This window comes from Bison bison, unplaced genomic scaffold (genome assembly GCF_000754665.1).
Source record: "Bison bison bison isolate TAMUID 2011002044 unplaced genomic scaffold, Bison_UMD1.0 scf7180017864305, whole genome shotgun sequence".
Classification (NCBI taxonomy): Eukaryota; Metazoa; Chordata; class Mammalia; order Artiodactyla; family Bovidae; genus Bison; species Bison bison.
In genome coordinates this window covers 1865938-1883545 of record NW_011494877.1, presented here as the reverse complement: position 1 = coordinate 1883545, position 17608 = coordinate 1865938, and the positions used below count along the sequence as shown (strand labels likewise).

General features: G+C 39.4%; 1 protein-coding gene across 1 annotated transcript in view; it reads left to right on the top strand.

Annotated features, from left to right (window-relative positions):
- Nucleotides 1–16: 16 nt before the first annotated feature.
- TMCO1 (transmembrane and coiled-coil domains 1) overlaps nt 17–17608 on the top strand; it is a 56437-nt gene continuing 38845 nt past the window's right edge. Inside the window, exons 1-4 of the mRNA XM_010851978.1 lie at nt 17–246; nt 660–737; nt 9350–9409; nt 17517–17563. Coding sequence (XP_010850280.1) covers nt 177–246; nt 660–737; nt 9350–9409; nt 17517–17563 — 255 coding nt within the window. The 5' untranslated portion in view covers nt 17–176. The remainder of the gene's footprint in view (nt 247–659; nt 738–9349; nt 9410–17516; nt 17564–17608) is intronic.

The window sequence follows — 17608 nt, the reverse complement described above, 5'->3', positions numbered from 1 at the left end:
GAATGGGCACTTCCGGCGCTGCGCCCAGGAAGCGGAAGTGAGGCTTCCTATCTGTCAGAGTCGGTGTGTTACTCCGCGGTCCTGAAATCTAGGAAAATCGTTTTCGCTCCGCTTCTCCTGGCTGTCAAGGGCTTCCCCCGTGCAGGGTGGGAGTGCAGAGAGTGAACCGTCGCGAGATGAGCACGATGTTCGCAGACACGCTGCTCATCGTTTTTATCTCCGTGTGCACCGCTCTGCTTGCCGAGGGTGAGAGCAGCTAGTTTTTTTGACGTGTGATCAGACCCCGAGGGAAGGGAAGGATCCTAGGCCCCGGGTCCCTCGAGCCTCCAAGAGAGAGGTCACGAGCCTTGCTTCCTTTGGTGGCGGTGGGGATGCGTCTCATGTACTCTACTTCAGGGAATCTTACCTTCAGGAGTGTGAGAGAATCCAGTGTGGAATCCATTGCCGGGTTTCTCCGGTCCAGAGTAGATTTCATTTGCGTGTTTGTGGCGACAACTTCGAATCGTGTCATGGTTGTTTTGGTTGAACATCAGTTGTTAAGCACTAGTGAATATAAGGCAAAAAGTCAAAATCCATTCTTATCTAACAGTAACCACTAATAAGGGTTTTGTTACGGTTCCAAACATTTCTTTATTAGCATTCTGCTTTTAATGTTTCAGGTATAACTTGGGTCCTGGTTTACAGGACAGATAAGTACAAGAGACTGAAGGCAGAAGTGGAAAAACAGAGTAAAAAATGTAAGTATGCCAACATCCTTTAGAAACAAGTCAGGTTTACTGAAGTGCATGTTCACAGGACGTATTTTAGGAGCACCAACGGTTATAAAATTTTATAGGAGTAGGTGAATCCGACTTGAAGTCTATTTAGAAATATAAGACTTTTGTGCAAAATATGTACTACAAACAGCAGAGCAACTCACGGGAGTCGTACTTGTTATGTGTTTTGGCAGTTCTAAAGAAGATATCCTGTACAGTTGTGAGGGGCCATTGAAGCCTTTGTGATGCAGACAGCTTTGGAGTCCTTCTTGGGTAGTTAGAATTTGGACAGAGGATGACATGGGGAAGGAATTCCAGGCAAAGAAGATAGCATATGTGCAAAAAATATGGAAATTTTAACTCCTAAGGTGTGTCTGGAGAACATTAGGTCATTATGATTGGTGTCAAAGTTAAATGGTGTCTTTAGGGATAAGCCCAATTTTCTGTTGGATCTGATGGTTGAAGGAATATTTGAGAAAAGGGTTAAGAGCAAGTTGAGTTGTTTTTGAAATAAAACAGGAATTCCACAGGATACAGCTGAGGGAGCTGCTAGAGGTATAATATGGATGGTTCCTTATAGGTTTGGTCTGGTTTTCAGTCTTCTGTCTTATAAAGATTAACTTTCACATCTTAACTTTCTGTATTCCATAACTTTTCTGTGTGTATTCATAGGAGTTTGAAGTCTTCTTTCTTACAACATGCCATTTCTAATATCCACATAGCAACTATTTGTGTAAATATTGTTGTATAAATATTTTTCTCCCTTTGTAAAAAAAGGAGATTGAGACTCAGAAAGGTTAAATGACATGTTAATGTCTCAGAGCAAACAAAGAATTAGAAACCAAATCCAAACCATCACCAACACAATGGACATGGGTTTGGGTGGACTCCAGCAGTTGGTGATGGACAGGGAGGCCTGGCGTGCTGCAGTTCATGGGGTCGCAAAGAGTCAGACTTGACTGAGCGACCGAACTGAACTGATGTCAGTTCTATTTCCAGTTTTTTAAGGAATCTCCACACTGTTCTCCATAGTGGCTGTACTAGTTTGCGTTCCCACCAACAGTGTTAGGGGGGTTCCCTTTTCTCCACACTCTCTCCAGCATGTATCGTTTGTAGACTTTTTGATAGCAGCCATTCTGACTGGTGTGTGTACTCACTCTTTTAATAAACTCATTTATGTGCTCTATTTGCCATGGACCTCCAAATATATGTCTTTAGTCATTTATCCTTAATGCAAAATTCAGATATCCAATTATCAACTTGTTAATTCTACTGAAATGTCTAATAATCATCTTAAACCCAACCTGTCCAAAGTGAACTCTTGTTACTCACTTCTAAGCCTGTTATGTATGTAACCTTCACAATCTTGGTCATTGGTAATACTGTCCCTCCAGTTGTTCAGGACATAATCCTCCTGTTGTTATCTGTAACTTTTCTCTCACAGCCACATCCAGTACTGTTGGCCTGTCTTCAGATATATCCACAGCCTAACCACTTTACATCATTTCCACTGCTAACTACCAGAGTCTAAGCTGCCATCATTCTTTGCATGAATTATTATGATAGCCTCGAACAAATGTTCCTGTTTCCCTGTGTCTATTCCCAAGATAGCAACCAGGATAATCCTTTCTTGTACTATATCAGTTCATGTCCCTCCTCTACTCATAACTCTATGATGGTGTCCCATTTGACTCAGAGGAAAAAAACCACAAAGTTTTTGCAGAGGTCCCAAGTTACAGCTCTGAGCTTCTTTCCCTCTCACTCACTGTGCTCCACTCTCACTGACCTGTTGCTGTTCCTCACTACACATCAGCCTCACTCCTGTGTCAAGACCTTTCTAATGGCTGTGCCCTCTACCTAGGATGTTCTTCCCTATCAAATCTTACCTAACCCTCATGTGTGCTTAGTCACTGAGTCATGCCCAACTCTTTGCAACCCCATGGACTGTATGCTGCCAGGCTCCTCTGTCCATGGGGATTCTCCAGGCAAGAATACTAGAGTGGGTTGCCATGCCCTCCTCCAGGGGATCTTCCCAACCCAGGGATCGAACCCACGTCTCCCTCATTGCAGGTGGATTCTTTACCAGCTAAGCCACCAGGGAAACCCAAGAATACTGGAGTGGGTAGCCTATCCCCTCTCCAGGGGATCCTCCTGACCCAGGAATTGAAGTGGAGTCTTCTGCATTGCAGGCAGATTCTTTACCAGCTGAGGTTCCAGGGAAGCCCATATCTTCATATCTTCTTTAAATCTTTGTTTAGAGCTCACCTCAGTGAGTCTTAACTTGGCCACCCTATTTAAAACTGCAGTCAGCTTACCTCCTCTACCACTGCTACTTATCTCCTTTATCCTGCTCTCTTTTGTTTTGAGTCATCTGCTAGAATGACACTTCACTGGAGCAGGATGCTTTTATTTATTTATTTTTAATCGTTTTTGCGTACTGATTTATCCTATACTCCTAGAACAGTAGTTGGCACATGCTCAATGTCTAATAAATATTTGTTGATTCAGATACTTTTTTCTGTCACCCTGTATGTGCAGTCCATTCTCAAGCCCTGATACTTTATTGTCCTCCTGAATTGTTTTCAGTCTTTCCACATCTCTTCATTTCCACCATCACCCAGTCTAAACTTCCATCAAGTTTAATTTAGTCTACTGTGACAGCCTCCTCATTGGTCTACCTGCTGCTGCTCAAATTTCCTCCATACAGAAACACCTGGAGTAATTTTTCAAAACACAAATCTTATTATGTTACTTTTCCTTCTTAAAACACTCAGTTTTTTCCCATTGCTTTGAGGACAAAGGTGTGTCCTACAAAGTCCAGCATGGTCATATGCCTCCGTGTCTCCTCTCTGACCACATTTGTATCATGTTTTTCCCTACTCTTTCTCTAGCCGTCGTCTGAAGCAATTTTGCTTTTTCCCTACTGTGCAGTTGGGCTTTTGCACTGCTTTTTTCTCTGGAATAATTTTCCTTTCTCATTTTGTATAATGAACTCCTACTCATTCTTCAGATCTCAAAGCCTTATTTAGTCTCCCCTATCATGATCCCTAATTTATACAGCTCCTTCGCCTTAAAGAATTTCTCATAATTATAATTTTATCTGTGTATGATTATTATTGTTTGAATAATATCCTCTCCCCAACTAAACTATAATTTCTATGACAGCAAAGGCCATTATATCTCTAGTACACACAGTGCCTGACATAGATTTGATACTGATAGATTATGGTGAACAATGTTGGGATTTGTGATCTCTGAAGACGATTTAGCTTCAGGACCAGGGACCAGCTTGATCACTCAAGAGCTTTTGTGTAGGAGTTTTATTAAAGTATAAAAGGGACAGAGAAAGGTTCTGACATAGACATCAGAAGGGGGATGGAGAGTGCCCCCACTCACTACTAGTCTTATCAAGGCCTTATATACTTTTACCAGACCCACTCTCGCAACATACATCTTAAATTAACAAGATTAGAGCTAACAATAGAAAGGTCTTACCAGACCCACTCCCACAATATACATTTTAAGATAACAAGGTTAGTCAGAAGGTTCTTGTTAAGGAGAAACATGTCCTCATTGTTATATTGACTAAGACAAAGCAACTAGAAAAAAATGTTTGTCCTTTTCTCCTCCTTGAGAACCCTGGACCTCTTCCTCCTTGAGGGCCCCAGATTCCTTATCAACCTACCTAAGGATTAGCTCTCTCAATGCTTGATAAAAGTGTGTTGAATATATTAAAGAATAAACTATTTCTGTAATATAACACCACATATATTCTTTGTGAGAAATTGTTCTGCTCTGATCATAAATTAGTTAGCCAGCATGTAGTAGCATCCATAGACAAATTTCTTCATGTCGTATGTATCATGAAGTAGTCTTATGAAATATAAAACACGTTTAACTTTGAATTTGTTTAGATAAATATTCTCATTCCTTACATACTTATATGAACATGAATTTACTCTAGATTTTGGGCTTTCTTAGTGTCCACAATTAATTACCTTGTTTATAGTAGTTATCTGTATTATAAACATTGTCTCCTTCACCTGACACCTAAATTCAAAGTAGTATAGTTGCCAGGCACAGCTTCCATAGTTGTATTTTTTAATGTGATTGACTAATGTTCTTTCTTTGAAGATAAGTATAAGGTAGGTTGACAGTGATTCGAAAGTCTCTTGGTGTTTTTTTATGGTCTTATGTCCTCTACTTTATAAAAACTCAGTGAGCATGCACAGACATAGAAAACAAATTTATAGTTACCAAAGGGGAAGGGTAGGGGAGGAGTAAATGAAGAGTTTGGGATTAGAAGTATATATAAAATAGATAAACAACAAGGTCCTAGTGTATAGCATAGGAAACTGTTCAATATCTTGTAGTAAACTGTAATTGAAAAGAATCTGAAAAAGAAGTGAATCACTTTGCTGTATATCAGAAATTCACACAGCATTGTAAATCAACTACACTTCAATTTAAAAAAAAAAACACAAAAACTCAGTGAGCATGTATTATTTTCATTTATACAATCAGTTGAAACTTATGATTGCTTGCTCTATATAGAGTTTACCATGAAGAGTGCAGTATACAATGAAGGGGCGTAGATACCTTTCTCTAGATATTCGTAACAGGAAGAAATAAGATAAATTCCCTCTTTGAGCAAATGTCTTAATTGCAAACATAAGCCATTCTGACATTCTGTGTTCAAAATTTGGTATGCATCAAGGCAAGAAAAGTTTGTAGAGCCCAGGTATAGAACTTGTACAAAACTATGATTGGCATGTCATAGGATCTGGTAGAAAAGGTAGACAACATGCATGAACAGATGGGGATTTTCAGGAGATGGAAACTATAAGAAAGAATCACATGGAAATAGCAGTAATAAAAAGCATATTCCAGTAGTCATGTATGGATGTGAGAGTTGGACCATAAAAAAAGCTGAGCATTGAAGAATTGATGCTTTTGAAATGTGATTGTTGGAGAAGACTCTTGAGAGTCCCTTGGACTGCAAGGAGATCAAACCAGTCAGTCCCAAAGGAAATCAGTCCTGAATACTCATTGGAAGGACTGATGCTAAAGCTGAAATTCTAATACTTTGGCCACCTGATTCAAAGAACTGACTCATTGGAAAAGACCCTGATGCTGGGAAAGATTGAAGGCAGGTGGAGAAGGGGATGACAGGGTTAGAGATGGTTGAATGGCATCCACAACTCGATGGACATGAGTTTGAGCAAGCTACAGGAGTTGATGGACAGGGAGGCCTGGCGTGCTTCAGTCTATGAGGTCGCAAAGAGTCGGACACAAATGAGTGACTGGATTGAACTGGACATAAAGGATCCTTTGAGGAAATTACCAGATACACAAGGTCTTAACATTTTTATCTCAGCAAACTACTGGAAAATACACTACATCAAAGCAAATGAATAAACCAAAAAAAGAAGAAGATATGAACTCCAGGAAATAGAAGCACCAACACAGGATTCCAGTAAAGGGAATCCCCTGGACAATGGTGAAGGCAGATTTAGATCTGACATGCTTAAGAATGTCAGCTTTGCACCATGCTGAGCTTGTTAGAAGATGCTAGGAGAAACTTCCTTAGAAAAACTTATAATTCCTAATGATCTGATTTTATATTGGAAAGATGCAGACAGCTAGCCAAGAATTTGGGGCTGAATTAGTGATAAGTATGGAGACAACCGAGGAGAAGGCAATGGCAACCCACTCCAGTACTCTGCCTGGAAAATCCCATAGACGGAGGAGCCTGGTAGGCTGCAGTCCATGGGGTCGCTAAGAGTTGGACACGACTGAGTGACTTCACTTTCACTTTTCACTTTCATGCATTGGAGAAGGAAATGGCAACCCACTCCAGTGTTCTTGCCTGGAGAATCCCAGGGACGGGGGAGCCTGGTGGGCTGCCGTCTATGGGGTCTCAGAGTCGGACACGACTGAAGCGACTTAGCAGTAGCAAGTGTATTTTCACACATTTCAAACAAATCAATAGTAATAAACCAAACTGAAGGGAGGCCTTGCTGTTTCATCTGCTCTTTTTCTGTAATTAAGTGGTTTCACCTTTTGAGCACAGACTCAAAATGTAAAAGAATAAAATAATTAAAATCTAAAAAAAAAAAAGGTTTGTTGCGCTTTTGAGGAATATGAAATATAAAGAGATTTGAATCACAGATTCAAGTCTCATCTTGTGCAGATCTGATCTTAGGCATTATTTGGAGAATACTGATGTTATCTAGAAACCTGTGCTACTGTGGTGGACATCCTTGTTGAAAGATGCTTTCTTAAAGGTACCAAGTTGTTTGATTGAGGTGGTCTCTAGATGACTGTGCTCTAAATATCAGTAAGTCTTTTTTCATTGTTTTACTTTTATAATATAGACTAATGAACACTTCAATAAATGAGAAAGATTAAAGTACTATATGTAATTGGCTTCTTGTAACAAAATTATTTGAGAACATTTACGAATTACAAATTATTGTAAAGTATGAAGAATTTCTTTGGTTTACAGTGAAACATGATAAAGGTTTTAGAGTAATTTATAAACTGTTTGACAACTCTGGAATTCAGAATGCAGTAAGTAATACCAGGTCATAGGCAAAAATCTGTTTCATAGTAGACATCTTTTTTTTTGGTCAACTTTGATATCTCCATTTCTTAGAGTTTCTTTGTAACTTCATGAAGTTAAAAAAAAACATTGTATTATCCCTGGAAAAGATTTATCTAGTCTTAATCCATTGTGCCAGAAAATCAGGTAATGTTCATAATATCATCTTATGTTTCTATTTTCTAGCCTTCTGATATCCCCACCTTCCCCCCCCCGGTTTTTATGTAGCCATGGTTAAATGCCAAGTAGTAGTTGTGTTATAGTCCTTCTGGGATGGGGAGAAATATTTTTTGTTTCTGTAACATCTTGTAGAATATGACTCTTTCCTTTTGTGATCTCAAACTAGTAGTTCATTCTAAATCTCTGTCTTTCTCTCCCTGTATATGTCGTCTTTTATCTTTTTATCTACCTGGAATAGTACCTATCACTTACGCATCCAATGTGTATATTTGCACACACACTCAGATTTTATTTTAGTCAGAATTTTACCATTTTATTTGTAATAGTGGAGTTAAATTGAATTTTACATCTCTGATAAAGGAGTAACACCAATTTTGCTTTTAAAATTCAAGCAGCATACTTAATATAGTAAGGGAAAGATTTCTACCTGCAATTCTCTTTAATGAACTTTTAGAAATAATACATATTCTGTACCATGTTCTAGTAAAGGAAGTATACTAAGATAATATAAGAAGCTGCCGCTCCTGCTAAGTCACTTCAGTCGTGTCCGACTCTGTGTGACCCCATAGATGGCAGCCCACCAGGCTCTCCCTTCCCTGGGATTCTCCAGGCAAGAACACTGGAGTGGGTTGCCATTTCCTTCTCCAGTGCATGAAAGTGAAAAGTGAAAGTGAAGTCACTCAGTCCTGTCCGACCCTCAGCGACCCCATGGACTGCACCCTACCAGGCTCCTCCATCCATGGGATTTTCCAGGCAAGAGTACTGGAGTGGGGTCCCATTGCAAATAATGTAAATAAAGGTTTTACTGTATATATTGCTAGTCCATTCATAGGTGGTTCTTCTCCAGGGAATCTTCCTGACCCAGGGATGGAACCTCGGTCTCCTGCATTGCAGGCAAATTGATTACCATCTGAGCCCACTAGGAAAGCTCCATAGGTGATTAAATATGTTACATTGTTCTTCTTCCAAAACTCACTCTTACTCTATCCTCATATTAATTGAAAAGTCTCAGGAAATGTTCATCTTAGCTGTTTTGACTCCTGATCTTCCTACCCTGTGCATTCTATACTGTAATTGTTATTTGATTATGTGCCCTCACTAGATTGCTTTTTAGATGACAAGGATCATGTTTATCTTTTTATCTACCTAGAATGGAGCCTATTACTTTGGCAGATAATAACTGAATGAATGAATGCCCATTTTCTATAATGAATTTGAGACTGGAACTACAATTAATCACCTGAGGAAGCAGAATTTTAAATTGTGCTTGAAAGTGAAGTAGCTCAGTCGTGTCCCACTCTTTCTGACCCCGTGGACTGTAGCCTACCAGGCTCCTTCCTCCATGGGATTCTCCAGGCAAGAATACTGGAGTGGGTTGCCATTTCCTTCTCCAGGGGATCTTCCCGACCCAGGGATCAAATTGGGGTCTCCCGCATTGCAGGCAGACGCTTTAACCTCTGAGCCACCAGGGAAGCAGAATTTTAAATTGTGCTTAGATACTGTCTAAGGCAGTCTCAGCTAATGGCCTGAAAATCATCTCAGTTTTGATCATGACTGTCTTTATGAAGTCTTTTTTGGGTATTTGATTAATGATGCTTACAATGTTGCTGTTACATTCTTAGAATATTGTGTCTACCTTTTACTGTCAGCAGGTGTGGGAGCACGCCAGTTAACTTAATCACAACCACCATCAAAGCCAATGTGTAATTTTCTTGTAAGCTGCTTTCAGTGGTTCAGCTATGATAAAATATAGTCTTTGTTTCTTGAGTGTAATGCATAATTAATTTTTATGATGTCATTATGTTTACAGTGGAAAAGAAGAAGGAAACAATAACAGAGTCAGCTGGTCGACAACAAAAAAAGAAAATTGGTAAGATGAGTTATTGGTATATACAATATTAAGGTTTTCTTGGAAAAATAAATTCTTAGATAATGAAAATATAAGAAATTTTTTTTTGTTTTTTCAAAAAATGTTTGGCTGTGCTGGTTCTTTGTTGCTGCACAGGCTTCTTTCTAGTTGCAGCAAGCAGGCGAAGGGGCTCCTCTCGAGTTGCAGTGTGTGGGCCTCTCGTGGTGGTGGTTTCTCTTGTGAAGCACAGGCTCTAGGGCATGTGGGCTTTTTTTTTTTAAATAAAGTTTTCAATAGTGATAACTCATGTTTGTATAGTTTTACAGTCACGAGAGCACTTGCATACGTTATCTTGCATGCATGTGTGCTAAGTCACGTCAGTCATGTCCAACTCTGTACGACCCTGTGGACTGCAGCCTGCCAGCCTCCTCTGTCCAAGGGATTCTCCAAGCAAGAATACTGGAGTGGGTTGCCATGCCCTCCTTCAGGGAATCTTCCTGACCCAGGAATCGAATCTGTGTCTCATGACTAACCTGCATTGGCAGTCAGGTTCTTTACTGCTAGTGCTGCCTGGGAAGCCTTGTACATTATCTTACTTGATTCTTTCTACCGTATTGTAGGACAAGTTCAAGCACTTCCTTATTTTTGCTCTTAGCTTTGAAATTTCAATTTAGTAAAATGATGTTGACAATCATGGCTTTTGAACTTGGCTGAAGGTTCTTGGCATAGTTTGTAAAAGTGTTTTGTTTTTCTTATCTGAGATGATTATTTTCAGTTAAGTCTGAGTTATGTGTGTTTATTGTTGCCATGACTTCCTTACTGAGAATTGACTGGTGATGGAAACCCACCAACACGTAGGAAATTTTCTGCTGAATAATTTTACCTACTCTGCAAAATAATTGTTTTTGGCTTTTCAGTGTAATTTGAATTTAATTACAGAATGTAATTCTGTTCCAAAAAGACAATTTATAAATGGCTATATATAATTTGTATTTGTACTTTATGACGCTTCCTGATTCTAAAATCAGGAAAAAATTGTTGTGAAATTGTGTATTTGGATCAAAAACTATGTCTCTATACCTGGATCATTGCTGTTAAATCCTGGAAGATTACTCTACCAGGCTTGACTATACCAGTGTCCTTTACTAGTTATTGTTGTTGTTTAATCACTAAGTTGAGTCTGATTCTGCAACCCCATAGACTGTAGCCTGCTAGGCTTTTCTGTCCATGGGATTTCCCAGGTAAGAATACTGGAGTGGGTTGCCAGTTCCTTCTCCGGGATCTTCCCGACCCAGAGATCGAACCTGCATTGGGAGACAGATTCTTTACCACTGAGCCACCAGGGAAGCCCAGTTTCCTGTTCTGGTTAAAGCTTCTCAACTTAGTGTAGGGATATTAGATGTGTTCTTAATGGCCTGATCATTCAGTTCCATGGCAAAATGCTATTGTACATATACTCTGTATGGGTATACCAGTGTACTACTCTGTATACCCAGTCACTCTGGTAGGCGTTGAAGCACCAAAGTAGAAAAATAATTCTGTCTTTTAAGAGATCTAAAGAGGGAAAACAAACCGATGCAGTATAATACATATTTTTTAGAGATACATTCTGAGTGTCATAAAAGTAAAGAGAAAGGATATTCAAACCAATCTAGGGGATCAAGTTTTCTTGGAGATAATGCTTTAAGTTGAATCTCAAAGCTTTAGTGTGTATTAACTAAGTAAAAATATAAATAAATAAAATACTGGTCAGTTGGCCCATCTGCAAAACCCTGAAGTAAGCCTTTACATATTTTTTAACTCTTTTGACAATGGTATGTGGTAGTGAACAGTGTTACTTCATTTTTAGTGATGAGAAAATTGAGGTTAAGTAACTTGCTCTTGGTCAATCAGTGGTATGGTGCAATTAAGTCAGTGGTAGAGAAGGGATTTGAACCTGTACATTCATAATTTTAGAATCCACATTTTTAAGTCTTGTATATTCTTGGCAGGATAGGCATATGCAAAAGCATAGAGCAGTCAAATAGCAAGGTATATACCTGGAACTATAAATAGTGTACTATAACAAATAAAAAAAGGTATGTGTAACATACAAGCAGGCAAGCCTAGAGAAATGAGTAGTGCCTAGTCCATAAAGGTCCTTATAAATTAAACTCAGGTAAGGAGGTTAACATATGTAGAAAGGAAATTAGACAGGTGTGAAATTACATTTTAAGGAAGACAAATCTGGCAATATTTGGAGGATAAACCAGAGAGGGGATCATTCTGGAGGTAGGAAAGTTATGAGATTTTTCAGGTATCCTTGGCATACAAATGGCATAGCAAGAACCTGAACAGTGGTACTGGGACTGGAGTAGGTGGTTCATATTCAAAGAATTTAGGCAAGTAGATGTAACACAACTTGATGACCTTTTAGATGTAAGGTATGTAGAGAAAAATGAGTCTAGGAAGAAGCCTGGATTTCTGATTAGAACAAGAAATATTGGAAGAGTAGCAGATTGGGATAAGGAAGAAGAGAGGATGATTTCAGTTTTGAACATGTTGGATTTGTTGTGCCTGTGTGACAATAGGGTGGAAATATTTGGTACACCATTGGATGTATGGTTTGGAGCTGGCAGAGAGGTAAAGGCTACAAATAGAGTTTCTTTATTTATTACTTTTGAAAGTTTATTTAGTTTTTGTCTGTGCTGGATCTTCATTGCTATTCAAGGGCTTTCTCTAGTTGCAGCGAACATGGGCTACTCTTCATTGCAGTGCGCAGGCTTCTCATTGAGGTGACTTCTCTTACTGCAGAGCACAGGCTCTAGGCACACAGACTTCAGGGGTTGCAGTGCACAGGCTCAGTGATTGTGGCTCGAAGGGCTCTAGAGTGTAGGCTCAGTAGTTGTGGTGCATGCTCTGTGACATATGGGGTTTTCCTGGACCAGGAATTGAACCTCGAACCCTTGTCCCCCACATTGGCTGGCAGATTCTGAACCACTAGATCACCAGGGATATTATCGTTCAGTCACTAAATCGTGTCTGACTCTTTGTGACCCTGTGGACTGCAGCATGCCATGCTTCCCTGTCCTTCAGTATCTCCTGGAGTTTGCTCGAACTCTTGTCCATTCAGTCTGTGATACCATCCAACCATCTCATCCTTTGGACCACCAGGGAAGCACCTACAAATAGAGTTTAGCATCATATGATTATAAACTATAGTAGTTTGATCCCTGGGTTAGGAAGATACCCTCGAGGAGGGAATGGCTACCTAGTCCAGTATTTTTGTCTGGAGAATCCTGTGGTCAAAGGAGCCTGGTGAGTTACAGTCCATAGGGTCGCAGAGAGTTGGACATGACTGAAGCGAGTTAGTATGCGTCACACACACACATAGTGATGAGGGGACTATAAAGAGGGATATTGCTGCTTTAAAAGAAGGGAGTTTTTAGTAAAAGGGGAAAGGTCAGCACATTCAGTGTTTCAGAAAATCAAAATGTCATTGATATCACTTAGGTGATGCTCTTAGATTGTGGTCTTAGGTAGAGCCATTAATTTGAAACTGAGGTGTCTGAAGACTATATTTTTCATTCTTAATTTCAGGAGCAGATATTTTGGTTATTTTATGTTTCCCTCTCATAGCAGATAAACTACTTTTGATGTATTTTATTTAGCTCTTTGGCTATAGTAAGCTATCTCAAGTAATAAGGAATTTAAGGGTATATGTGATCAAGAACTCAGGAAAAGCTGAACTAACTGGTTACAGGAAGGCAAGAACTGTGTTAAAGCAATTCCTGCAGACAGAGCAAGCCCTGGGATAAGCCAGACATTGGGCTTACTATACGTTTATAGTACCTTTCCCTCTTCTGGTATGCAGTGCTTCCTAGGATTTAATTTTTGCGTGCACCTAACTTTGGCTTGTATCCTGCAGTTCTTTCTATATAGTATTGCTCGTACATGGTCTCTAGGCCACCCATATCAGTTTTGCTTGAGATACTTGTTAAAATGAAGGGTTCTGAGTCTTTGTCGTTGTTCAGTTGCTCAGTTGTGTCCAACTCTTTGTACTCCATGGACTGCAGCACACCAGGCCTCCCTGTCCTTCACCATCTCCCAGAGCTTGCTCAAACTCATGTCCATTGAGTCCGTGATACCATCCAACCATGTACTCCTCTGTCGTCCCCTTCTCCTGCCTTCAATCTTTCCCAGAATCAGGGTCTTTTCCAATGAGTTGGCTCTTCACATCAGGTGAACAGAGTATTGAGTCTGAGTGTTACTCCTAGGTTTTACTGAATCAGGAGTTCTAATCCAGTGTCTAAGACTGTATTGTCCAATTATGCACCCTCTAGCTACCTTTGACGTTTAAATTTTAAATTAATTGAAATTAAATGAAGTTGAAATTTTAGGACCTCAATCACACTGGTCATATTTCATTGCTCAGTAGCTATATGTAGCTATATTGATAGCACAGATATAAGATACTTTTATAATTGTAGAAAGTTCTTGAGAATAGTATTGCTTAAGGAGTCAAGATTTTCCAAAGGAGGTGACATAAGAGCTGAGGCTTAAAAATTGAGTTATAGGCTAGCCAGGAAAGGATTTGATGGGATAGGATGAAATAGTTTAGGTAGAAGTAGGGTAGCCAATCATTCCAATTTGTTTCACCCAAGGAGTTTCTTGGGATGTGAGATTTCAGAGCTAAAACTGGAACAATCTAGGAAAGCTGGGACACTTGGTTACCCAAGGTCAAAGGAACTTTATGCACAAAGATGCTGAATCAAGAGAAAATCATCGTATATAAAGGAACTTTGGTGATGTAAGAACATAAAAATTTCTGGGAGTGGTCAGAAATGTGGCTTCAGAAGGAAACAAGAGCCAGATACAGGACTTGCAAGTGATATTGAAACATCATCTTGGGACTTCTCTGGTGGTCCAGTTCCTCTGGACTCTGCACTTCCACTGCAGGGGATAAGGGTTTGATCTCTGGTCAGGGAACTAAGATCCCACATGCTGCATGACACAGCCCCCCCCCAAAAAAGAGAAAGAAATAAACATGATCTTATAGGGATAAAAAGCCAGGGAAGGATTTTAAGCTGGCGAGTATCATGATCTTGTTCAGTTTGCCTTTTCGGTAGATCTGATATGCGTTTATGTGGAACGTGAATTTGAGGAGACAAGTGTGAAGACAGTGAGGTCTGTTAGGAGGTTTGAAAGTAATATAGGTAAGAAATGTTGGAAACCCTAACTAAGGAAGTGATAGTAAGGAGGAGGGGAGGCAGTAGATTTCATAAGTATGAGGTATAATTAATAGAACTGGGTGTTTGATTGAAGGTAGAGTAGGAAGTCAAGGATGTGCAGGTTTCTAGCACAGATGCTTTTCTATACCTTCCTTTTCATGTCTCAGTGGCAGTCCTTTTCCACTTCTACTTGTTCTTTGCCTGTTTAACTTCTAGTCATCTCTTACCCCAGTCCTCAAACCCCCAGTTTTAAAATGTCTTATTATATTGTAAGAGAGCTGCTCAATAGAAAAGGAGCTCTAGCCCTTGAGATACACCTTAGCTCCATCCCATTTTGTTCATTTTCTTCCATATATCTTCACCTTCAACTCTTTCCTGCTTGTATCCTTTCCTCCATGGAGAACAAACTGGGTAGGAACTGTTTAAGATAAAGAGTCATGTATTCATCTCACCCATGTGTTGTTTGAAAACTGCGGTCCAGTCTGCAGTCCCTGTAGGCCTGTTTTTCTTCCTTCCTTTCTTTCACCTGCCTGAACCTGCCAGCCCTCATACCACTTTAATATATTCCAATTGTATGTTTTTGTATTTTAGAGGGTTTTTTAATATTTTTATTTCATAATATTCTTGTGAGGGTATGAATTGGTGTGTGTTTTGATCATTCATTTACCCCTAGTACCCAGAAAAGTGCTTGGCATGTAGTAGGTAATCAGTAAGTATTTGTTGAGTGAATTAATCCTGGTGATAAAAATACATGATCAAAGAAAGCAGTAGCATGGTATATATAGAGATCATTGGATTAGAGGTTGGGAAACTTGGATTCTAGTCCTGGCTTTGCCATAAAATGCCTGTATGGGCTCTGAGAAGTCACTTCTCCTTTTCTGGACCTCAGTTTCTTCATCAGCACAGCAATAAAGTCCAATATGTTGATGGAAAACTCAGCAGTGGCCACAGGACTAGAAAAAGTCAGTTTTCATTCCAGTCCCAAAGAAGGGCAGTACTAAAGAATGTTCAAGCTACCGTGCAATTGCTCTCATTTCACATGCTAGGCAGATAATGCTCAAAATCCTTCAAGCTAGGCTTCAGCAGTACATGAACCGAGAACCTCTAGATGTACAAGCTGGATTTAGAAAAGGCAGAGGAACCAACGATCATATTGCCAACATCTGTTAGGTCATAGAAAAAGCAAGAGAATTCCAGAAAAACATCTACTTCTGCTTCATTGACTACATTAAAGACTTTTACTTTGTGGATCACAACAAACAGTGGAAAATTCTTCAAGAGACAGGAATACCAGACCACCATACCTGTCTCTTGAGAAACCTATATTCAGGACAAGAAGCAATAGTTAGAACTGGACATAGAACAACAGACTGGTTCAAAAGTGGGAAAGGAGCACCTCAAGACCGTATATTGTCACCCTGCTTATTTAACTTATATGCAGAGTACATCATGTGAAATGCCAGGCTAGATGACTCACAAGCTGGAATCAAAGATTGCTGGGAGAGATATCAACAACTTCAGATATGCAGATGATACTACCCAAATGGCAGGAAACAAAGAGGAACTAAAGAGCCTCTTGATGAAGGTGAAAGAGGGGAGTGAAAAAGCAGGATTAAAACTCAATATTCAGAAAACTAAGATCATGGCATCTGGTCCCATCACTTTATGACAAATTGATGGGGAAACAATAGAAAGAGTGACAGATTTTCTTTTCTTGGGCTCCAAAATCACTGCAGATGGTGACTGCAGCCATGAAATTAAAAAAACACTTGCTTCTTGGAAGGAAAACTATGACAAACCTAGGAAATATATTGAAAAGCAGAGACATCACTTTGCCGACAGACGTCCGTATAGTCAAAGCTATGGTTTTTCCAGTGGTCATGCTTGGATATGAGAGTTGGACCATAAAGAAGGCTGAGAGTCGAAGCTTTGATGCTTTTGGATTGTGGTGGTTCTCGAGAGAAGACTCTTAAGAATCCCTTGGACAGCAAGGAGATCAAACCAGTCAATCCTAAGAGGTATCAGCCCTGAACATTCATTAGAAAGACTGATGCTTAAGCAGAATCTCCAGTAGTTTGGCCACCTGATTCGAAGAGCTGACTCATTGGACAAGACCCTGATGTTGGGAAAGATTGAGGGCAAGAGGAGGAGGGGACGACAGAAAGATGAGATGCTTGGATGACATCACTAACTCAATGAACATGAATTTGAGCAAACTCCAGGTGGTAATGGAGGACAGGGAAACCTGGTGTGCTGCAGTTCTGGGGTTGCAAAAAATGGTACACATCTTAGCAACTGAACAACAACAGTGTTCATGGGATACAGTAGATAAGAGCATTAATGTGTAGCTGAAACTTCTTTAGCAGTTTAGATTTGGTGTATATAACAATTTTCTTGAAATATATGTCAAATTTCCTAGCTTTCCAAGTGACTTAAATATGAAAGTATGCTTATTTTTAGCTTCATTTGACTGTAAGATGAAACAAGCTGAACTTAACTTTATCTTAATTGGCTTTTAATTTTTAGATGCTATGCTCTCTTAAACTGAAAAAGTGGGAAAGAAACTTGAGATGGGTAATTAATATTTGAAATCTAAGTATAGTCATTATGATTATACCTCCCATTGATGTAATAATAATATTATATCTCAGTGTACAGAGTTGAAACACTTAATACCAGAGGTAATTTTAAAAATTAAACTTTAAAGATTTTTATTTATTTAAATTGAACTAATTTTAGTGCTCTCCTGCACTTGAATTTTCTGTTAGTACAAAGTATATGGTATTCCAAGTATTCAGCTTATCTTATTAAGTGATAACTGAGACAGAAACATTGTTGTAGTCACCAGTCAGTGACAGTTTAACATCTGCTTCCTGCTCAGCGCTGTGTATATTAACCAGTTCATTAATTCCTTGCAGAGCGGCAAGAAGAGAAACTGAAGAATAACAACAGAGATCTGTCAATGGTAAGAGTCCTAAATATAACTTCATGATAAACCGCATGTTTTTTA